The sequence below is a fragment of the Poecilia reticulata genome, chromosome 17 (genome assembly GCF_904066995.2).
Source record: "Poecilia reticulata chromosome 17, P_reticulata-male-v2, whole genome shotgun sequence".
Taxonomy (NCBI): domain Eukaryota; kingdom Metazoa; phylum Chordata; class Actinopteri; order Cyprinodontiformes; family Poeciliidae; genus Poecilia; species Poecilia reticulata.
This window is the reverse complement of record NC_088846.1, coordinates 13,502,270-13,520,645: the sequence shown is the minus strand read 5'-3', so window position 1 is coordinate 13,520,645 and position 18,376 is coordinate 13,502,270. Positions and strand designations below refer to the sequence as shown.

The window sequence follows — 18,376 nt, the reverse complement described above, 5'->3', positions numbered from 1 at the left end:
TTAGCAAAGTAATGTCTCTGATATATTTTTTGAAAGATTTAATTTGTGTAGATCCTTATAATATTGCATTTCCTGGTGATTCAGAACTCAATACATTTTTAAATCTGTGAAGAAAAAAAAAACGTTTATTTCACTTTTTATTTTGTCTATATTGTCCCAAAAAAGAAATTTATTGAACTCCTTAGTTTCCTTTACAACGATGTTCAGACCAAGATAAAAGCAGAAAAAGATGCAAAGATGTGATTACATTTACAAAATTACACAAACAATATAATTAAGTTAAATCATTTGCAGTATTAAAAAGCACTTAGACATCACAAAAAAACATCAACAAAAGAAACTATATCTATATTTAGAAACATGGAAGCAGAGGAATTGTCTGCATGTCCTGGTAAGCAACATTCATTTACAGGAGTCCATGTTGGACAGGTCAACAGTCCATCATAGGGCAAAACAATATACCATGCACACACACACACTCACCAAAAAGACAATTTAGAGGGACAAAAGAATAGTCATGTTTTAACAGGAAGCTTTTCACTGCAAGCATAAAGGTCCAGCAGCTGCCTCACTGTGGAGCCTGACTCAAAAACCCCGACTCAGAAATATGTCTTCCCCGCAGTAAACAGGGCTGTTGATGTTTTTAATGCAAATATAGTCACAATAGTGGATGAAATTTTATGAAAAAAGCCATCTCAGATTTAGATTTTAAAAGGTTGTAATTCAATCAAAAAGCTTGGATCTGATATACAAGCACTACTCAACACTGTAAAAAGGATCACCGGTGTTGAAAAGAGTATTTATCTGTTCTTTTATTACGTTTTATTTAAAATATTGAAAGTTGATAGTTATATAAACCCTTCCTATCAGCCAGCGGAACGTTTTGGTTGCTGATATTTTGATGGTTTATCTTCGGTAATGAGCTGCAAGTCTTTGAGCCGGGAAAGCCTCCTTTCCAGCACCTTAATCTTTAGCTCGTCTCCAGTCTCTGTCAGACCCAAGACTCTGATTGGGTCAAAACATTAATAAAGCCCTTGGACAGAAGAAACATGTTGGTAAAATGTAAAGATCGCTTCAGACCAAATTCTGCATGGGGTATGAATATTTTTGACTTTAGCCAGTGAAGCACCAAGTCCACTTCACTTGGGATTTCTAACTGAGATTTCTAATTTCCAACATTAAATTGGTACTTCAAATGTTATCATGTTTGATATTACCATTATATTTTGATATCTTGAGGTGCATTTTTAGCTGTCTGTAGGCCATGCGGTGTTTTTATACTCTCCTGATAACTACGAATGAGAGGCTCGCTAAGTTCAAATTGTATGAGTTTTACTTCAAACCAGTCAAATGTCCAAAAACAGGAATCAGCACAGAGACTATAAGTGCAGGTTCACATGCTGTTTGTGATATTGGGCTTAAGCTGGTCTTTTCATGAATGTTTAGTTATAATAGATGGTTTAAAAAACTCCAGCCACTCCCTCGATTTCTTCCTTGGAGGACTTAATGAAGGCTTAGTGAAGGAAGTTCTTGAAAATATTGTTTGCGCTCGCAGCTTTTTGTTCTCCCTCGGTCACAGACTAAAGGTTTTGTTGCACGTCTACGGCGTTCTGCATCCCACCCTGAACGGCAGCCATGACACTCCTGTCCCACTGAACAAATGAACAAACAACAACTTACTAAGTTATGTAAATTCAAGCACTTTATTGTAAAGTTTGAGTAGTAAATCAAACATGCAACGTGAATAATTACTTGTATCTGTTTTAATTAACTGTAATAATTATATAACCGTAGAGATCCTTACGTTAGGATCTGTGGAGATGTTTTTAGTAATCGGTGTCTGCAGGAGAAAATAGTTTAAATAGTAATTATTTACAATTTTTTGTGTGTATGTCTTTCACAATAGAGTTTAGCGATTATAGGAAATCTTTATTTGTAGAAAAAAAATTTGTTTATTTTATCTGGTCTCCTTTTTGAAAGTTATCTTTCAAAAACAAATTTTTTGAAAGGTAACTTTCTATATTATTCAAAAAATAAAGAGACAACTAGAAATACCGTTTTGAAAGAAAAAAGCTTTTTTTCACTTCTTAACAACAAATGTCACATCAAACTAGTTTTCACCCTTCTGGGAAAAGCTTTACTGATATTAAAGCGCTCCATCTCATCAGTGCTGCAGGCCTCTCATGCCTGAAGGTCAGGGCTCATCACGATTCAACAACAGAGAAAGAAGCCGGGCAAAAATGGCACAAACAGGAGCGTTCCACTACTGACCAAAACAAGCACTATGACTCATCTCACTTTTCCCAAGAAGACCTTCATTATCCCTACTGGAAAAATATTCCCAGGACTCCTGAGGTGAAAGTAAAACCTTTTGTAAGATTTTTTTTCAGGCTACATAAAACTAGCGCAGTATGTACTGGACTGTTTTACTGCTTCAGACCCTGAACGACTTGTTGTAAATTATGGAAGTATGATTTTTATTTTCCTCAGCAGAAGAAGAATTTCCAGACATCAGATTGTGACCCAAGGCAAAAGAACAAAGACGGACATTCAACACCAGCAAGTTAAATCGCACAACTAGCGTTTTGGTTTAGGGCACACTTACTTTCCTACACATCGTTGGTTTGAATAATTTTTTTTCTCCTCCTTCTTGATGTAATTTATTAAATGAAAGATTATTATAAAGCACTTTTCATAACAGTGAAGTGTAACAAATAGTGCTACTTTTGTGATAATTTTGATAATAAGATGATGAAGATTTAAAATGCATATCAACAGAGAAAGACTGGATGCATCAATTCAATCCATCCAAACACCAAAGTTAAAGTTAGCCCTAAATAGGAAACATAAAACATAAACAGCTAGCAATGAAATCTAGAAACAGTAAATTGCAATATTTTTGAAAACATTTTATAGTACCTGCCAATTGATTAAACTTCCATATGCAAGTTTTTTGTCTGGTGCTTACCTGTATGTCTAACTAGGCTTTCATTTACTTGGATGAATGATAGCTCATCAAAACATCCAGGCAAAAACATTTCTTTTAGTCTGACAAAAGGTAGCAAGAACAGAAGAAACCTGTAAGGTACTAAACGGTTTTCACAGCGTCCCTGTGTATTATCAACATTGCTTAGCTTGTACTGATTACTGTGATTTCTCCAAATTGCCCCATTTCAAAAAACCTGAGACTGTACCTTTGAATGTTTGCATTTTTGAAGTTTTATTTTCTGATATTTTCTTCCGATGTAAAGTTGATGGTTCCTTTTGACCTGCCCTTTGGACGACATCACTTGGAAAAATTGCTTAAATTGCCCTTGTTTTAGTTATGACAAGCAGTTTTATGTATCTGTGAGTCATTTGAACCTTATTGCTCACCTCAAATACAAGAACAAGACTGTAAAATGGAAGTAAAGGCCAAGAAGACCTATTGCTATTTTCTGTTGAACTCTGACAAAAATAAAATGATATATTTTTTTATGATGGTGAGTAAAAATATGGTCTCATGGTTTCATCCCACCTATTTGGCTGTTGCTCGGACCAGGATGACACTTTAAGCATGACGATACGCATTATAGTTCTGGCTAAAATATTAATTTCCTTACTAAAATACATTTAAATAAATTAAATTTGTTCACCTATTTTGCCCATTGCTTTTGAACCTACATATCCACAATGTACAACCTGTTTATTGGTATGTAAGGGACCCTGACTACACATTACAGCTTTCATTTTGAAGCTGTTTGTGTCTCATCAGCTTCCTGGTTCATTAATTGTATGTTTCCAAGTCTGGTACAAAAACAGTTGTTTGCATCTGTTTACGTTAAGCTTTCAAAATCATAATTTTTGTGAAATGCTTAGAAAGCATGAGCCGCCGACTTATTTCACAGTCGCATTGTTTTTGTAAACATTTCCTTTCACTGATTCCTGTTTTGTCAGATGATTATAAATGTGAGGAATACTGAGCGATATCACGACAGGAGGCACGTGCACAGGCATATTTTTTTATTACATTTGATATTGATGTAACTCTGTGGCAGCTTTGGATGCGTTTCGCTTGTTTGGCTTTTTTATGTTGAGTATTTTGCAGCACTGTAGCCTGTATGTCCCAGGGCAGGAAATGCCCTTTAAATGAACCTTTTAGTTTTTGTTTATTTTTTACTGGCATAAATTTATTCATTCATGCCAGAACGTCCCTGTCACTTCCTGACCCAAAAGTGACTCTTGCACCGGCTGATTCTTAAACCAATACTTATTTCCGCAGACAAACTCCCACCCTGTAATTTCTCTCACTGCATGCCGACGTTTACGTTAAATATACTTACCAGCAAATGCAGCCCTCTTTATCGTGACGCAGAAGTCATCCCATATGTAATGTGTACACTTTTCTTCTCTTAGTATTATTATATAAACAAAAACTCAATGTTGTTTGGTTGGCAGGTAGTTTATCCTTGATATGGCAACAGTATGGGGCTTTCCTCAATATTTTTATTTTATCAGGTTTATTCATCTGGGCGGCTAAAGAGAAACGTCAGAATTACATTTTCTGCAATGTTGTAACCTTTTCTGATCAGACTTTTTTTACTCAAATAAAAAAGATGCAACAGCAAACTAAACATTTGGAATAAATAGTAAAAAATAAAATCATCTCTGCTCATTTCACAATATAAATAAATGATCAAATTTGTTCAAGCAGCCCCAGTGAAAAAGTGCTAAACTGCTTTAGTGACAATTATCTTGTGAACCAACCTTATAAAATCTAAATTATTTGCTTGTTCAGTCTGAAAACATGTTTTTTTAACTCTTGAAAAGTTGGCTCACTGGGGCCAGGGTTCATTTGCAGCAAAGCCCCTGTAAGCTCCACTGATTTGTGGATTCACGCTCATGTCCATGTGTGATCCCAATCCTGCCAACGCCGGTCTCCATACAAACGATAAGTGTACAATGTGTTACTGTTAATTTCCATGACAACGTGTTAAGCTGAGGCTTAAATTCGTTGCTGTGCCATACTGTGCCTAGTCAGAGTGACATCTCCAACTGCTCTAGTAATGAGCTGTCTAACATGCTGTCATCTTCCGCAGATGGAGAATATACACACAGCCGTACAGCAGGCCCCTCAAAGCTTTTCGTAATTATCTGTTTGGAACATTTCTACGGAGTGAAACTGGCATTGTGGGAAGCGTGTTTTGTACAGGAAAAAATTTTTATCAACTCATAATTTTGGATGCACACACTACAGAACACAAGAAATGTACAATTTTTATATATGTAAATGTATAGAAACGAATGTTAAGCAAAAAGAAAGAAAAAACAAACATTTTAAGTCATACAGAGATGATTCAGAAAGCAAACAAACATGAGAATATTTTTGTAAACTAAAACAAAATACACGTCTACCATGGTATGTAGAGCACTATCTTTAAACACATGGTAGGAGATGAACTACAGCAGCAGATGACCAAAACGGGTCAGTAACAGATTGGAAAAAACCCCCAAAAGTCTCAATTTTAGCTGCAACATTCAGGTGACAAAGTCTGAGTTTAGTAAACGACATGAACCCTGTTCAGGCTGCTGCTGGTGACCTAATGGTTTGACTTGCATGTTCCTGGCCCCGTTGGGCCATTTAGCACCAATGGAGCTTTATTTAAACAGCTAACACAGCCTGAGCATTGCTGCTGACCACCTCCGTCCCTTTATGACCACTAAGATGGCTGCTTTCACTAGCAGCATCTCAAGCTGGTTTCTTGAACGTAACGGTGAACTCAGTGTGGCCACCAGTCAATCAAACAGAGCCCCTTTCTGATGTGGTGGAGCAGTAGGTTTGCATTAATGGAGTATTATATCAATATATCTCTGAGAACTGATTTTATTTCACTGATTCTGACTGAATCTGTGAAACAAAGAACTGCTGGAGAAAAAAAGGCTCCGACCCAGCAGCAGCAAGCTGCATCTAATGAAGTCTCCGGTGAATTAATGCATAATGAGAGTTTTCAGCAAAATTAATAGGGTAAAAATATAAATAAAATATTCAGAAAAGATGATGATTTTAACAGCGAGATACTTAAAGGCTTCATGTGCTTCGGTTCAGGGACAGTAAAAATTAAAAGTGTAAAATTAAACAGATAACCTAGTTGAGGGGTTTAGATTCAAGGAAGCTTAAAATCTTAAAATGTTCTTGATGGCAACCATGATGTATCACTTTTAGCTAGACCTGTGATATAGCAACTTTTATTAAAAAAAACAGATTATTTGTCTCATGTTACACTGTCTCAACATAGTGACATTTTTAGCAAATATGTAAAATACTTTTTTTTTAATAAAAGCTGCATAGCCCAGTTTTAAAGAACAAATCATTTTCTAAACGCTTTCATGGATAATGGATTTGTAAAGTTCTCTGTGTTTAGACAAAATATCTGCAGACCAAGAAACACCTACAAAAGCAATCAACCAGAATAACACCACAAACAGCAAACAGCCTTTCTTCTCTAAAAACACACAAGCAAGCGCTGCTTTACATTTTTAGCAGCTGAATATATTCAAAACATTTACAGCAGCCGTCTCACCCAGCTAAGGGGCCCTGATGTAACTGTGTGAATCCGGGCATCAACTGTTTCAGAATGAGAACCGGGTATAACAGCAGCAACAATATCCTTAAGCAGCCATAAAATCTGGATTATCATTAGGCGCACACAGGTTTTGTTTACTTGATGGGTCAGATACTCCTCACACGCCCGTCGTCTGGTAACTATTCCAATCCAGCTAATTACAAACCCCTGTGCGAGGGCCCTATCTCAACAGTCCCCGCCATCTCTGGACCTCCGCCTCCCTGTCCACCCCAGCGCTCGGCTCTGACACCGTGGATGCCGCCCGTTGGGTTTCATTCTTGCCGGATGCCAGAAGCGAGTTCTGTGTCTCAATTAATCTCTGGGTTTCTAATGGAATGCTTCCCTACAGGATGAGGCCCATCTCAGAGGGGGCTGCAGTCAGTGCTGTCGCTGAAGCTGCTCTGATTGCCTGAATGCACTCCCGGCTTTGGAGACACTGCAGATGTCTGCTAATTGTGGTGATTATGGGGAGCGGAGGGGGGTAGGAATACGTAATGAATTTCCCATTGCTTTCATGCCTCGCATCCTTTGGTTGTGCGCATCTGCTGTAAAAAAAAAAAAAAAAAAAGTGGAGCATCCGCGGGGTTTGGAAACGGACAAAAGTGACATGGTGGATTTGAGCGCTGGCTTTTGGATGGGCAGCCTTTACAGCACCAAGTGCAGTCAGATTGGGTCCATTTGTTCTGTGGAGTAATTCCCATACTCCACATTCTTAGCCTCACACTTCCTTTATCCTTGACTTTGGATAAGATTTAATAATTGGCTTTTTTCTGGCCTCCATTAGAGCAGTCAAATCAAGAAACGTATAATCAGGAGATTTCGGAGAGGAGGGGAAATAAAGACGCCACAATGTTCCACAAGACACAGATTTCGCTAAGACGACATGTTGCTGAAGAAAAGTTTAGGCCCAAGCAGCTATAGGAGAAGGTGAAAAATTGCATTGTGGCTAATTTTCTTCAAAATAGGACGACGTGACAAGGAGTTGACATGCCAGCTCAAAGTCCTCAGTAAGTTACTGTCTGCTTTTATTTTGACGACAGGTACACATCAAGAATATTTTCACAACTGGATCTGCAGAACCCACCAAGATATCAAGTTCTTTTAGTGAAAAATGTATTTAAAAAATGTTTAAATAAGTTGATCTTTTAGTGCAACAGCATGCAAGAGGCAGAAAATGTTGAAATAGCCAATAAAGATTGGATGGAAAAAGAGGCACATTGAATGTTAATTGATTGTTTGTTTTTTGGACTTTTTTTATTGGCTCTAATGCCCTTTATTTGATAGTTAATTGACAGGAAAGCGGGTAATGAGAGAAGAGGAAAGACATGCAGCAAAGGTCGTCAAGGCTGGGAATCAAACCTGCGACAGCTGCGTCGTGGACTAAGGTCTCCATATGTGGGTTGTGCTTAACCCCTGCACCACCACAGCACACCCATGTGTTAATTGATTGTTGTAATATTACCAATGTGAAACTTATTTCAAAGATGACAATTCCTATAAAATAACTGTAACTATAGTTTGTATTATTTTCTTTTTGCTTTTAAAAGTTGATTAAAGTGTTTCTGTATTTTCATTATGTTATGTAGAGACATGTGAGGGCAAGTACTCCTTCTCTACTGCAATATAATCCGCTTTTATCATTATATTATATTATATTATATTATATTATATTATATTATATTATATTATATTATATTATATTATATTATATTATATTATATTATATTATATTATATTATATTATATTATATTATATTATATTATATTATATTATATTATATGGACTGCAGGGGATTTTTTGCATTCTGACTAAACGTACTCAAAGAGTGATTTTAAAACTTTTCTGAAACAAAGATTAATTTATGCTACGGCTTTACAAATTTTCACCAAAGAAAGACCATAAGTGCGAAAAATGCCGTTGTGTGATGTCCAAAAAAAATTACTGAGTTTGTTCATCTTAAAAACTTAACTTTTAATTTACATTTGAATACTGCACATGTTGGACCCGAACCGTCTGACTAAGGATTTAAGCAAATGCGGCGTTTGGAGATGAATTAATCCTGCATGTGTACATTCACTCACACTGAAAGTGGCCCACGCTTCTTCTTAGTCTGTGCATGTTTTCTAAATCCAGCCATGGGCTAAGACTTAGAAGCAGCTGAAGATGATGGCTGGAAGGCAAACAAAAAAAAACTTACTTACAAAAGAGAATTTCTAGGCATAACACAGAAAGTAAACCAAGGAGCCCAAAAGCACACGTGTTTCTAACATTGTGCAATTGGTCAGGTGTGTTGGAAAAGAAGTAACCAGTGAGCCTAACAAAACAGTTCAGCTAACTAAAAGTTGAACATTGTTGCGAATCATTGTAGCGTTTCAGCAAAGCAGATTCAGGTTTAATTTGATCCAAACAGGTTTTTCAGGGTTTTTCTTGTTGTTGTTTTTTGCTAATTTGTATGTTTGCAATTCTTCCCTGCAACACATGACAGTCCAGACAGCTTGTTTCTGCTTGGTTCACCCACTGATTTATTTAGTGTGCTCTGCTGAACATCGCTCCACCCTGGATGGCTTGCATTCAGAGTGTGGGAGTGAAAGCAACCTGTAGCTCCAGTTGACCCTGCGTTATTTACATGGCGAATATCACTTGTTTACCAGATCAGTAAATTGGTTAGGTACAAGTATGATAATTGTTCTCATCTTTCATCCAAATATAAAAATTGTTCTCTTCTTAGTAAATAAAGACACTCAGAGAGTTTGATCAGGATGTACAATTCCTTCCAAAAGTATTCTGAAACTTTTTGTCATTGACCGACACAAATATGTATTGGAAGAAAAATGACACATGGTTTCTACAGGCATTGTGGGTTGTTTTTTCAATGACAAATAAAGGCTAAACACTTAGGATTCAGGCCTTTTTACTCCGATAACCCTAAATGAAATCCAGTGCAATGAATTGCCTTCTGAGTCCACGTGCGTGTGATTTAATCAACATCTGAAATCCAGCAGCTCTGTGAAGACATCAAAGGTTTCTTAGAGAACATTACTGAACAAACGGCATCATTAAAACTAAGGAACTCAGCAGACAGAAAAGGAATAAATATATGGAGGAGTTTAAAGCAGAAAGTAGTTATAAAACAATATCCCAAGTTTTCTAAAGAGAGCTTTGTGGCTTCTGAAAATGGAACGAGGATATTAAAACTGCAAATCTCCCAAAACATGACTTTGGCTGATTCTAATCAGAGAAGCACTCAAGAGGAAGATGCTAACTCTGGAGGAGCAACAGAGATTCACAGCTCATCTCTTGATCGGACATTCATGAGCTGTGACCTCCATAAACTTTATTAAAAATAAATATGAGGGTGGCAGTAAGAAAACCACTGTTGAAGGAGAGCAAAGAGAAGCTATGATGGTGGTCTAGTAAAAAAAAATCACTTGTTTGAATAAATCTAATCCCGTACATCATCTTGAAAAAAACAAAAAACATACCCATGGTAAGAAATGATGGAGGCAGCATCATGCAGTGAGGATGTTTTAAAAGTCCAATTTAGAGTCTTGATCAGGATTCTTATATTTATGTTCACACATACTTTAAGTCTATCGATGTGCAAATCTGGTAGAGAGAAACCTCAAACCGCAGTGAGAAGAAAATGTCTTAGTGCTTTTTTTATTTGGTGTAAACAAACATCTGGGTTCAACTGTATTTTTTTCAGTCTTTCACTTCATAATTGTGCTCTACTTTGTGTTGCTCAATCACACAAAATCCTAATAAATATATTGAAGTTTGTTGTTGTTGGATGACAAAATGAGAAGCAAAGGAATAACTACGCAATGAGGCTCTATAAGGGTCACAAATCTGATAAAATTCTGATTAATACAGTGTAAAAGTTCTCTGTAATTGCTATCATTGTTAGCATGACATATATAATTATAATTATTAAGATAATTATTATGATTATTGATAATGATAATAAAAAGTCGAGCTTCATCTTTTGACCGTGCATCTGAACTGGTTTTGCTAATTAATTGGCTGTTAATCTGAGTGGATTGTGAGCACATCCTGAATTTCTGCACTTTCTGCTCTTTGTGCTTCATCGTGTCACTCTGGACACTGAACTGGAACAAATCATATTCATACATTTAGCATATTAATGAAGCCAAATATCAGACATCCTCTCCCCTCTGCGCTGCACATTTGAGCACGGCTGATTTATTGTGGATGTGCTTTTTCAAAGCAAGAGTTAGCTAATTCCTCCAGGGCGAGTGCCCTTCCTGTCACACTGATCAAAGACTTTCCCTTGATATGAGCATAAACTGCTCCATGCCCCATCACCATCAATGTCTGTGCATGAGTGCGAGTTTGTGTGTTTGCACAGCCAAATGTGTGCGTGCGCGTTCGTGTGTGCGCGCATGAGTGTGTGAGGTGAGGTAGAAAACGCTGAGAGTTTGTGTCTATGTGCGTTTCCATCCCCCCATCAGCAGAGGCTGTATTACGCATTGTTGTTGGCATGGCCTACATGCTTATCCAAGCATGCAGCAGTGTGGTACAGTACACACGTCTTCCCATCCCCACTGCACGCCCCTGTCTTGTCCGCGGGCCCGCTTCATTTACGTTGGCTCCTGAATTAATCCCAGTTAACTGTCACATTAACTCAAATCTGTTGGCCTGCTTTGTCAACAGCATAAACTAGCCTCGGTACTGATATCAGAGATTATTTTTGCTTTGCCACTCTCTCCACGCATGAATGTATGTAGGATAGCCGCAGCTGCATCTATAAGCGACCTCTGTCTTATCAGAGCAACGCACACGTTCGTTTTTGAAGCTCTGTGTGTTGCCTTGCATTAGGCCGACCTGCAGGTTTCTACCGAATCGCAGTCCAAATGTCCGTGCTGGTGTTAAAGGTCCTTGTGTAGCTTTGTGTCTTCAAGTGTGCATGTATGTTTGGAATTCAGTTCTGTGCAAAACTTTTGAGCCACTCATAATTCCTTTATGCATTATACTTCTGATGAGATTCCTTGCAATGTATTTAAATGATCTTTTCATTTGCTTTCTCAACTCAAGGCAGCATATTGTGAATTGTATGTCTAATTATTAACCAAGAGACAAATTAAGAAGGCCCTAAGAAAGTTAGCAGCATCAGATGAATCACATCTGAAGATCATATATTGAAGAGGTTGGAGAAAAATCTGAATTTGTGGTAACTACTTACTCCTTCTAATTAAAGTGCTATCAATTGGCACAAATACAAAGTTATTAAGACATGGGTGCAGACATAAGTAAATAAAGACACGTTTCTGAAGCTCTGTGTGTATTAACCAAGGAGCGTATTAACCAAAAATGCAGGCAAGGAGGCCCCTTGTTAACTCTGGAGGAGCTGCAGAGATTCATCATCCAGAAAAGAAAATCTGTTAACAGAACAACTCTTAGCCCTGCACAGCACAGATTTGTCCTTTGTTGAAGTGAGGTAAGGATAAACATGCTCTTCTTGAAAGACAAAGAAGTACAAATTAAAGTTTGAGGCAGCTTCTTCCAAATGTGTGGAAAAAGCTGCTCTAAAGTTACTTCAAATGCTGTGCTGCTGAATATTGGCTCACACATCAGCCTGAACACATCAACCCCACATGGAAACTCAGAGCTGGCAGCGTCAACATGTGAGGATGCTTTTCTTTAGCAGCAACAGGTAGACTGACTTCACCGGAGCTCACTACAGAACAATCCTGAAAGAAAAGCTGCACGAGGCCGTCCAGCAAGATGGCAACCGTCAACACACAGCAACGGTTCAGATTATCACATATTTATGTGCTAGAATGACCTAATCAAAGACCAGGTCTGTTTTCAACTCTGCGAGAAATCGTGACATGATTTGAAAATTGATATTCATCGATGCTCTCCATCCGATCTGACTGACCTCGAGCCTCTTTGCTGAGAAGATAAAGCAAAAGTTTCAGTCTGCAGAGACATCAATCCTTTCTGACGTTGGAGTAACATTAGCTACAAATGGCGATTCTACAATGTAATTGACTCAGATTGGTGGAGTAAATAAAGAAACTTTTGAAAAACCAAAGATAAAATATCTTTTATTTATGTGCTACTTTATGTTTGTCTACTGCATAAAATCCCAGCTGCATACATAAAGGTTTGGAGTTGTAATGTCAAAAAGGAGATTTTTTTTCCACGTAGCTTTTTAGAAGGAAAATAATTGAAGCTAACATTTCTTTAACATCTACAACAAATCATGTTTACTGGGGAAAGCAGTCTGGTTTTCACCCACTTAAACAAATCCACTGATCTTCACACATCTGTGCTTCCGTCCTCGTTTCTGTAACTTTCATTGGCTATCTCTTTTTGTCTCTTCCTGCTCATTTTACAATGGATATGATGCAGAATCCGTGTGAGCGATGCACCAAGTGGGTGCCACAAGAGAGCGCATCCCCCACTCATATGTCTTTCATCCTAATCCCCAGTCCCTGTCCAAGAAAGGGCCTCCTTTTCACTCGTCTGCCCCAGAGCCTCTTTTTTTGTGACCTCTCTGTGTCTCCCCCCAGAGCTTTCTCCCACGGCCAGAAGCCATGCGTGCTAACACACACAGCAGCACACGTGTGCATTGTCGCCTATAGTCAGAAACCACGTGACAGGAGAGTCGTCCACGTTTGAACAGCGTTTCATTTTAACCCCCCTACCAAAAGAAAAACCAAGCCCGGGTCAGAACGTATTTGCTCCAAACTGCGTAACGGAGGATGTTTAATGCCAGGATCTGCAGAACTGACACAGCCTCTTACTATGTGCTTTTGCCTGAAGGTGGAAGCAGATTTACTGCCAGGCTGACTAACACAGCTGCTGGGGGAGCATGTCTCTCGTTAAAGGAATTGTCCTCAATAGAGATGGACGTTTGGCAGCACGTTACGTAACTGACTGGGGATCATCTCCAGGCGGTGTGGGTGTTGGGATTCGGTGTGTGTTAGTGTGTGTGTGTCTAAGAGAGTGAGTGAGTGAAAGTTTTTTTCCGCTTGGGTGAGCGACTCAGAGTGGCTCAAATAAACTTAAATAGAGTCAAATAGACTTGATGTGTAATACAAAATGTATAAGCATCCTGCTTTTCTAAATGCACATTACAAGAAACAAACCAATATCAGTTTATTACAGATATGTAATGCTTTTCATGTGTTATTTTATTATAAGCAGTAGCGAACATTTGTATGCTCCACATGTTCTTTGTGAGTAACAGGTCGTCTGTGCCCTGTTTGTCATTACCTGTCATATTTACCACACCTTGGTGTTATGTGCAAAGAACGGTTTGTTGAATTAAAAGCATGAATGTTAGTGAACATCATGTTATGTTATCCAATTTACAGTAATTACTTTACCCACATTTAATTAGAAATTTCTTTTATCTGATACAACAAAAGCGGGCTTGCTTATGGTACTCTGATGAAACCTATACAAAACTGTCCTATTTTGTGCTTTTATTTGTTTATTTCATTTCATTTATCTCTCTCGATCATATTACATGGTATAAAGCACAAGTAAGAACAAAACATAGCAGCTGCCATGACTGCAACTATCAAAGTTATTTAAACATAATCTAGCAACATGTTCAAAACTAATTCAAGTCCATGTGCCATTTCAGTCTTTTTGCATATCGTCAGTAGTAGCCTGAAGACTGATGCAGAAATAACAGCAATTCTTGGTAAAAACATATTTGTAGTTCATAATAAAATAAATACACTCTCTGATGATATTCTAATTTATTTAGTTGTACCTGTGTAGTAATTTAAATGCGTTTTGTCAGAGGCACTTATGATTTGTAAATGGCATAAAAATAACACATCAAAGCAAAGGGAGACGTGAGTTCAGCCAAAGTTAAAGAGTATCTCATTAGAGTGGCTGAGTTTAGCATATAAGCTGTCTGGGTTGTTTTGGTTGGTTATGTTACATTAACAAAATACATTTCTCCTTAATCAATGTAATAAATGTCTTAAAAGGTTTAGAGGCATTTACAGTGACTCAGAAACTGCATCTGTGTCAGTAAGAAAGCTTTTTGAGTAAAAAGATGGGAGCAGCTCTTCAGCCGGGCTGCTGGTGGGTGTTGCAGCCGAGCAGTGAAATTTTATTCTGTAAAGAAATCTAAACACTTCCAATAGAGTGACTCTAATCCCTGACATCGTAAACATATCGCTCTGCTCTCAGCACAGAGGCTCTCTGTCTGCGCTGGGTTCAGGGATTTGGTGTTGGCTCGCGCCGCCTGGTGTGACCCCACCCCTGGTAAATACAGGGTTGGAGGTTTCCTCCGTTGATAAAAATACACCAGCCTCTTTGGAGAGAGGGAGAACGACAGAGCCAGATGTGGGGGGGAAAAAAAAATTCTTCTCTTTTGCACGCCCATTGTGCATTTGGAGCTGAAGATTTACACTTTACGACATTCCAAGAGTTTTTCTTTGTTTTTTTTTTGTTGTTGTTTTTTTGTTGTTTTAGAGATTTTAAAATGTGTGACATCTTTAAGAAAATTCTGATAGAGAGTGTACATTTTATTTTTAACTACTGGAGACTAACTGCTACGAGTGCTACAAGTTTGTGTTCTCGAAATAAATGCAATAAATGTTTTTCCCGCTTTCCGTCATTTTTGACCCTCTTGAACTACCGTACTTCACTCTTCGTGACATCAGCATGCTGTTGTTTGAGTTAGCTTCAAGCTGACAGTCCTAAACCTGCAACAAGTAGATTCTCATTGATAGGCTGGAGTCCTGAACCCGGAAGAGATCCAAGGATAAGTTTTAGTTATTTTTAAGGGATCCATCTGAGTGGTAAGAGTTTATTGTTAGGAAAAACAAAAATGTTGAAGTGAGAAGGTCATCACTTTCTGACTGACTTCCTTGTTTGAACTAAAAGCAGATCTCTTATCATTGCTCCAGTGAAATCATTCCGGTAAGTAATTACTGATTTATGATCGTATTAAGGTCAAGGAAGTTTATTTCTATTAACTGGACACTTTTTTTACACCCTTGAGCTCGTTTGAGTAATATTTTAATATACATTTGATCTCATTTGCTTTCATGTGTCTTTATAGAAAGGAAAACTGCAAACATCTCCTCAGAAGGGCAACATGCTGATAATCTGAAGAAAAAGCAACTGGAGAATCAAATGTGATCTCGTTGACTTCTTTTCTCTGCCCAAAACCAGTTGGCACCTAATCCCTATAATGAATCACACAGAACTGGAAAATCAAGCGACAGGACTGAGGGCTGTCTTTGACATTTTGGAAAAGGCACCTTCAGAGCGATTACTCAGCCTCACAATCCAGTTGGGTGAGTCTCCTGAAGAAACGATCATACGCGCTTTGTGTCTGATCATCCTCCAGAGAGAAGCCCAGGCCCTGAGGAAGCTCCAGATGCTAGAGGACAACCCCCTCGCTAACCATCTGGCTGAAAAGTGGCACTCAGGCGGAGGTAAATTAGACGATTTTGGAGCTCACTGCAGCCTGTTTGAGGCCAAGACGGGAGAGTCTTTGTCATCGCTGGCTCGGGTTTTTAAAATTTTGTCCGAGCAAAGGTTGTGCGATCCACGTCTAAGGGATCTGGCTTACAAGAGAGCCATTTCCTGCGAATGTCTAAACACAAGCTCTCTGGAATATGATAACTTTAGAGAGGAAGCCAGAGCTGTGTGTGGGCCTCAGTTTGCAGAGCCCATGTGCTTCCCCTCCGATCTGAAATCGGAGTCTTCCATCGATCCATGCAGGACCATGAGCGAAGGAAAGGCAACTTTAAATATCGCTGCGTCTCTGGATGAGTCTGCAAATGTTCACTGCTTGCCCAGCCCCCTGCAGGACAGTCCGTCTGAGCCTTCATACCCTTCTCATCTCGAGATAAGTTCTCCTACAACAATCTCTTTTCAAGGGGACAAAGCACCTGCTAAATCTTCAGGAAACCCAATACTAAACCCTTCCATCCATGAAAATAAAACAGAAAATGTCCCAGAACAAATTCTCTGTGCATCTCCTCAGCACACATCGACTGGAACATCTCGGTTTGGAGCAGAGAAAGACATTAAGGTAGAAGAAGCGTCAATGAGGAGTAACGAGAGCGCAACCCAACCACTAAAGCCCTACACTCAGACTAAATCAAGCCTGCCGTCTGCGACACACATTATTCTTCCAAGCAGTCCTGGTCTAAAAAGCACACCCATAAGCAAAGTAAACGAAGAAGAGGACGAGGAGGAGGACATATTTTATGCATTTGTTATCTTGCATGCTCCAGAAGATTCCGATGTGGCGGAGAGCATGAAGGAAAAACTTGAGGTAGTCATCGGTACAAAGGGGGCAACTTTCTCCGAGGACTTTGCCATTCCAGGAAAGAGCGCGCTGAGGTGCGTGGAGGACGCCGTCAACAACTCTGCCTTCACCTTCCTGCTGCTCACGCACAACTTCAACTCGCAAATGGTGGAAATGAAAACCAACATCGCCCTCATCAACTCTATAAACAACGCACACAAGTTTAACACGGTCATCCCCCTGCTGCCTCTGGAGAACTGCATGCCGAAAGAGCAGATGCCCATCACCTTGAAGACGCTGGTGGCGCTGGACGAGAGGAGGAACTTTGAGAGAAAACTGAAAAAGGCTTGTAATAGGGCAAGGATCGAAAAACAGAGAAAGATCTGGGTTCATGAACAGAAAATGAGGAGGGTGAGGTTGGAGGAAAAAGAGATGCTGAGGCTTTGCATGGAGCAACAGCTTGTTCTTGGAGCCACCGTACAACAGGAGCAGGACGGCGGGGACCCAAGGCCTCAGCGGCTGGCGCCCAACATTCACATCGAAAATGCAAACTATATTGTGATAGGGAATGACTCGACAATGACTGTGGCTGTAGAGGGAAGTGCAGACAAAGGTGGCCTGAGTTGAAGAAAGAACGTGAAAGAAGGAAGGGATAAGAAGATAGAGAGAAAACACTCTGAACAAGTTGGAGCAGCTGCAGTGGTTTTTATTGCAAATTGTTTTATTGTTCTCATCACAGTCGGTAAAAGGGACAAATCAGCAGTTCTACGTACTACAAAGGAGGAGGATCCAAAGGAGAAGCAAACCTTTAAGTATGGCTAAAGACTGCCACCTACTGACTGAAACTGAGTGTACAGTCTCATGTCCACTCAGCTGTACGAACGCTGTTTGGACACTAGGGGGCTCTGCCGGTACACTTTTGTCATCGCCTTTCGCAGGCTGAAGTATCCTGGTAACGTCTATTGAAGTTTACATGAAATGTTACAAAAATAAATGTTTGCAAAATAAGTTTGGTTTGTTATGTGGGAAGAGGTTTGACACATATGTAACTAAAAAAAGACATGCGATCTGTGGTTCAGTCATCTTTTAAAGATTTTCTTATACTTTAAGTTTGTATTATGAGCATTGCTATAAGTATAGCAAGTAAACTACAGACTATGTACTAGAAAGTATGCTTCTATTTACAACACTGGATAATTTTAAGTTTATAAAAATATACTTTAAGCACTTTTGTACAATTATTTTAGATTTACAAAAGTATACATCAGGTATGCAACAAGTACACTCATCTACTGTATATGCTAATAGCGTGTATTAGGTATACGATTTATGTATATTGAAGTATATTTAAAGTATTCCACAAGTACACTCTTATCTATACTATCATTGCATTAGGTATATACTTAGTCCACAATTTATTTTATTTTAAGAATGACCAAAACTGAAATATATTATATTACAGCTTATAGTTCAATTAATACTACAGACTTACTTGGAAATTTGCTTAGCATATTA

General features: G+C 38.7%; 1 protein-coding gene across 2 annotated transcripts; it reads left to right on the top strand.

Moving 5' to 3' along the window:
- Positions 1-14,928: 14,928 nt before the first annotated feature.
- On the top strand, positions 14,929-18,088 carry ticam1 (TIR domain containing adaptor molecule 1). Of its 2 annotated transcripts, none has more exons than XM_008433747.3 (3): positions 14,929-15,398; positions 15,487-15,519; positions 15,662-18,088. In XM_008433747.3, the coding sequence occupies exon 3, from the start codon at positions 15,794-15,796 to the stop codon at positions 17,486-17,488; it is 1,695 nt and encodes a 564-aa protein (XP_008431969.2). In that variant the 5' UTR covers positions 14,929-15,398; positions 15,487-15,519; positions 15,662-15,793; the 3' UTR covers positions 17,489-18,088. The 2 variants fall into 2 exon arrangements, with proteins under 2 accessions (XP_008431969.2, XP_008431970.2); XM_008433748.3 differs by having other exon boundaries at positions 15,484-15,519.
- Positions 18,089-18,376: the final 288 nt, after the last annotated feature.

Bases quoted from the DNA above. Each gene is read 5' to 3' on its own strand.
- ticam1 (XM_008433747.3), top strand. From the start codon at position 15,794: ATGAATCACACAGAACTGGAAAATCAAGCGACAGGACTGAGGGCTGTC.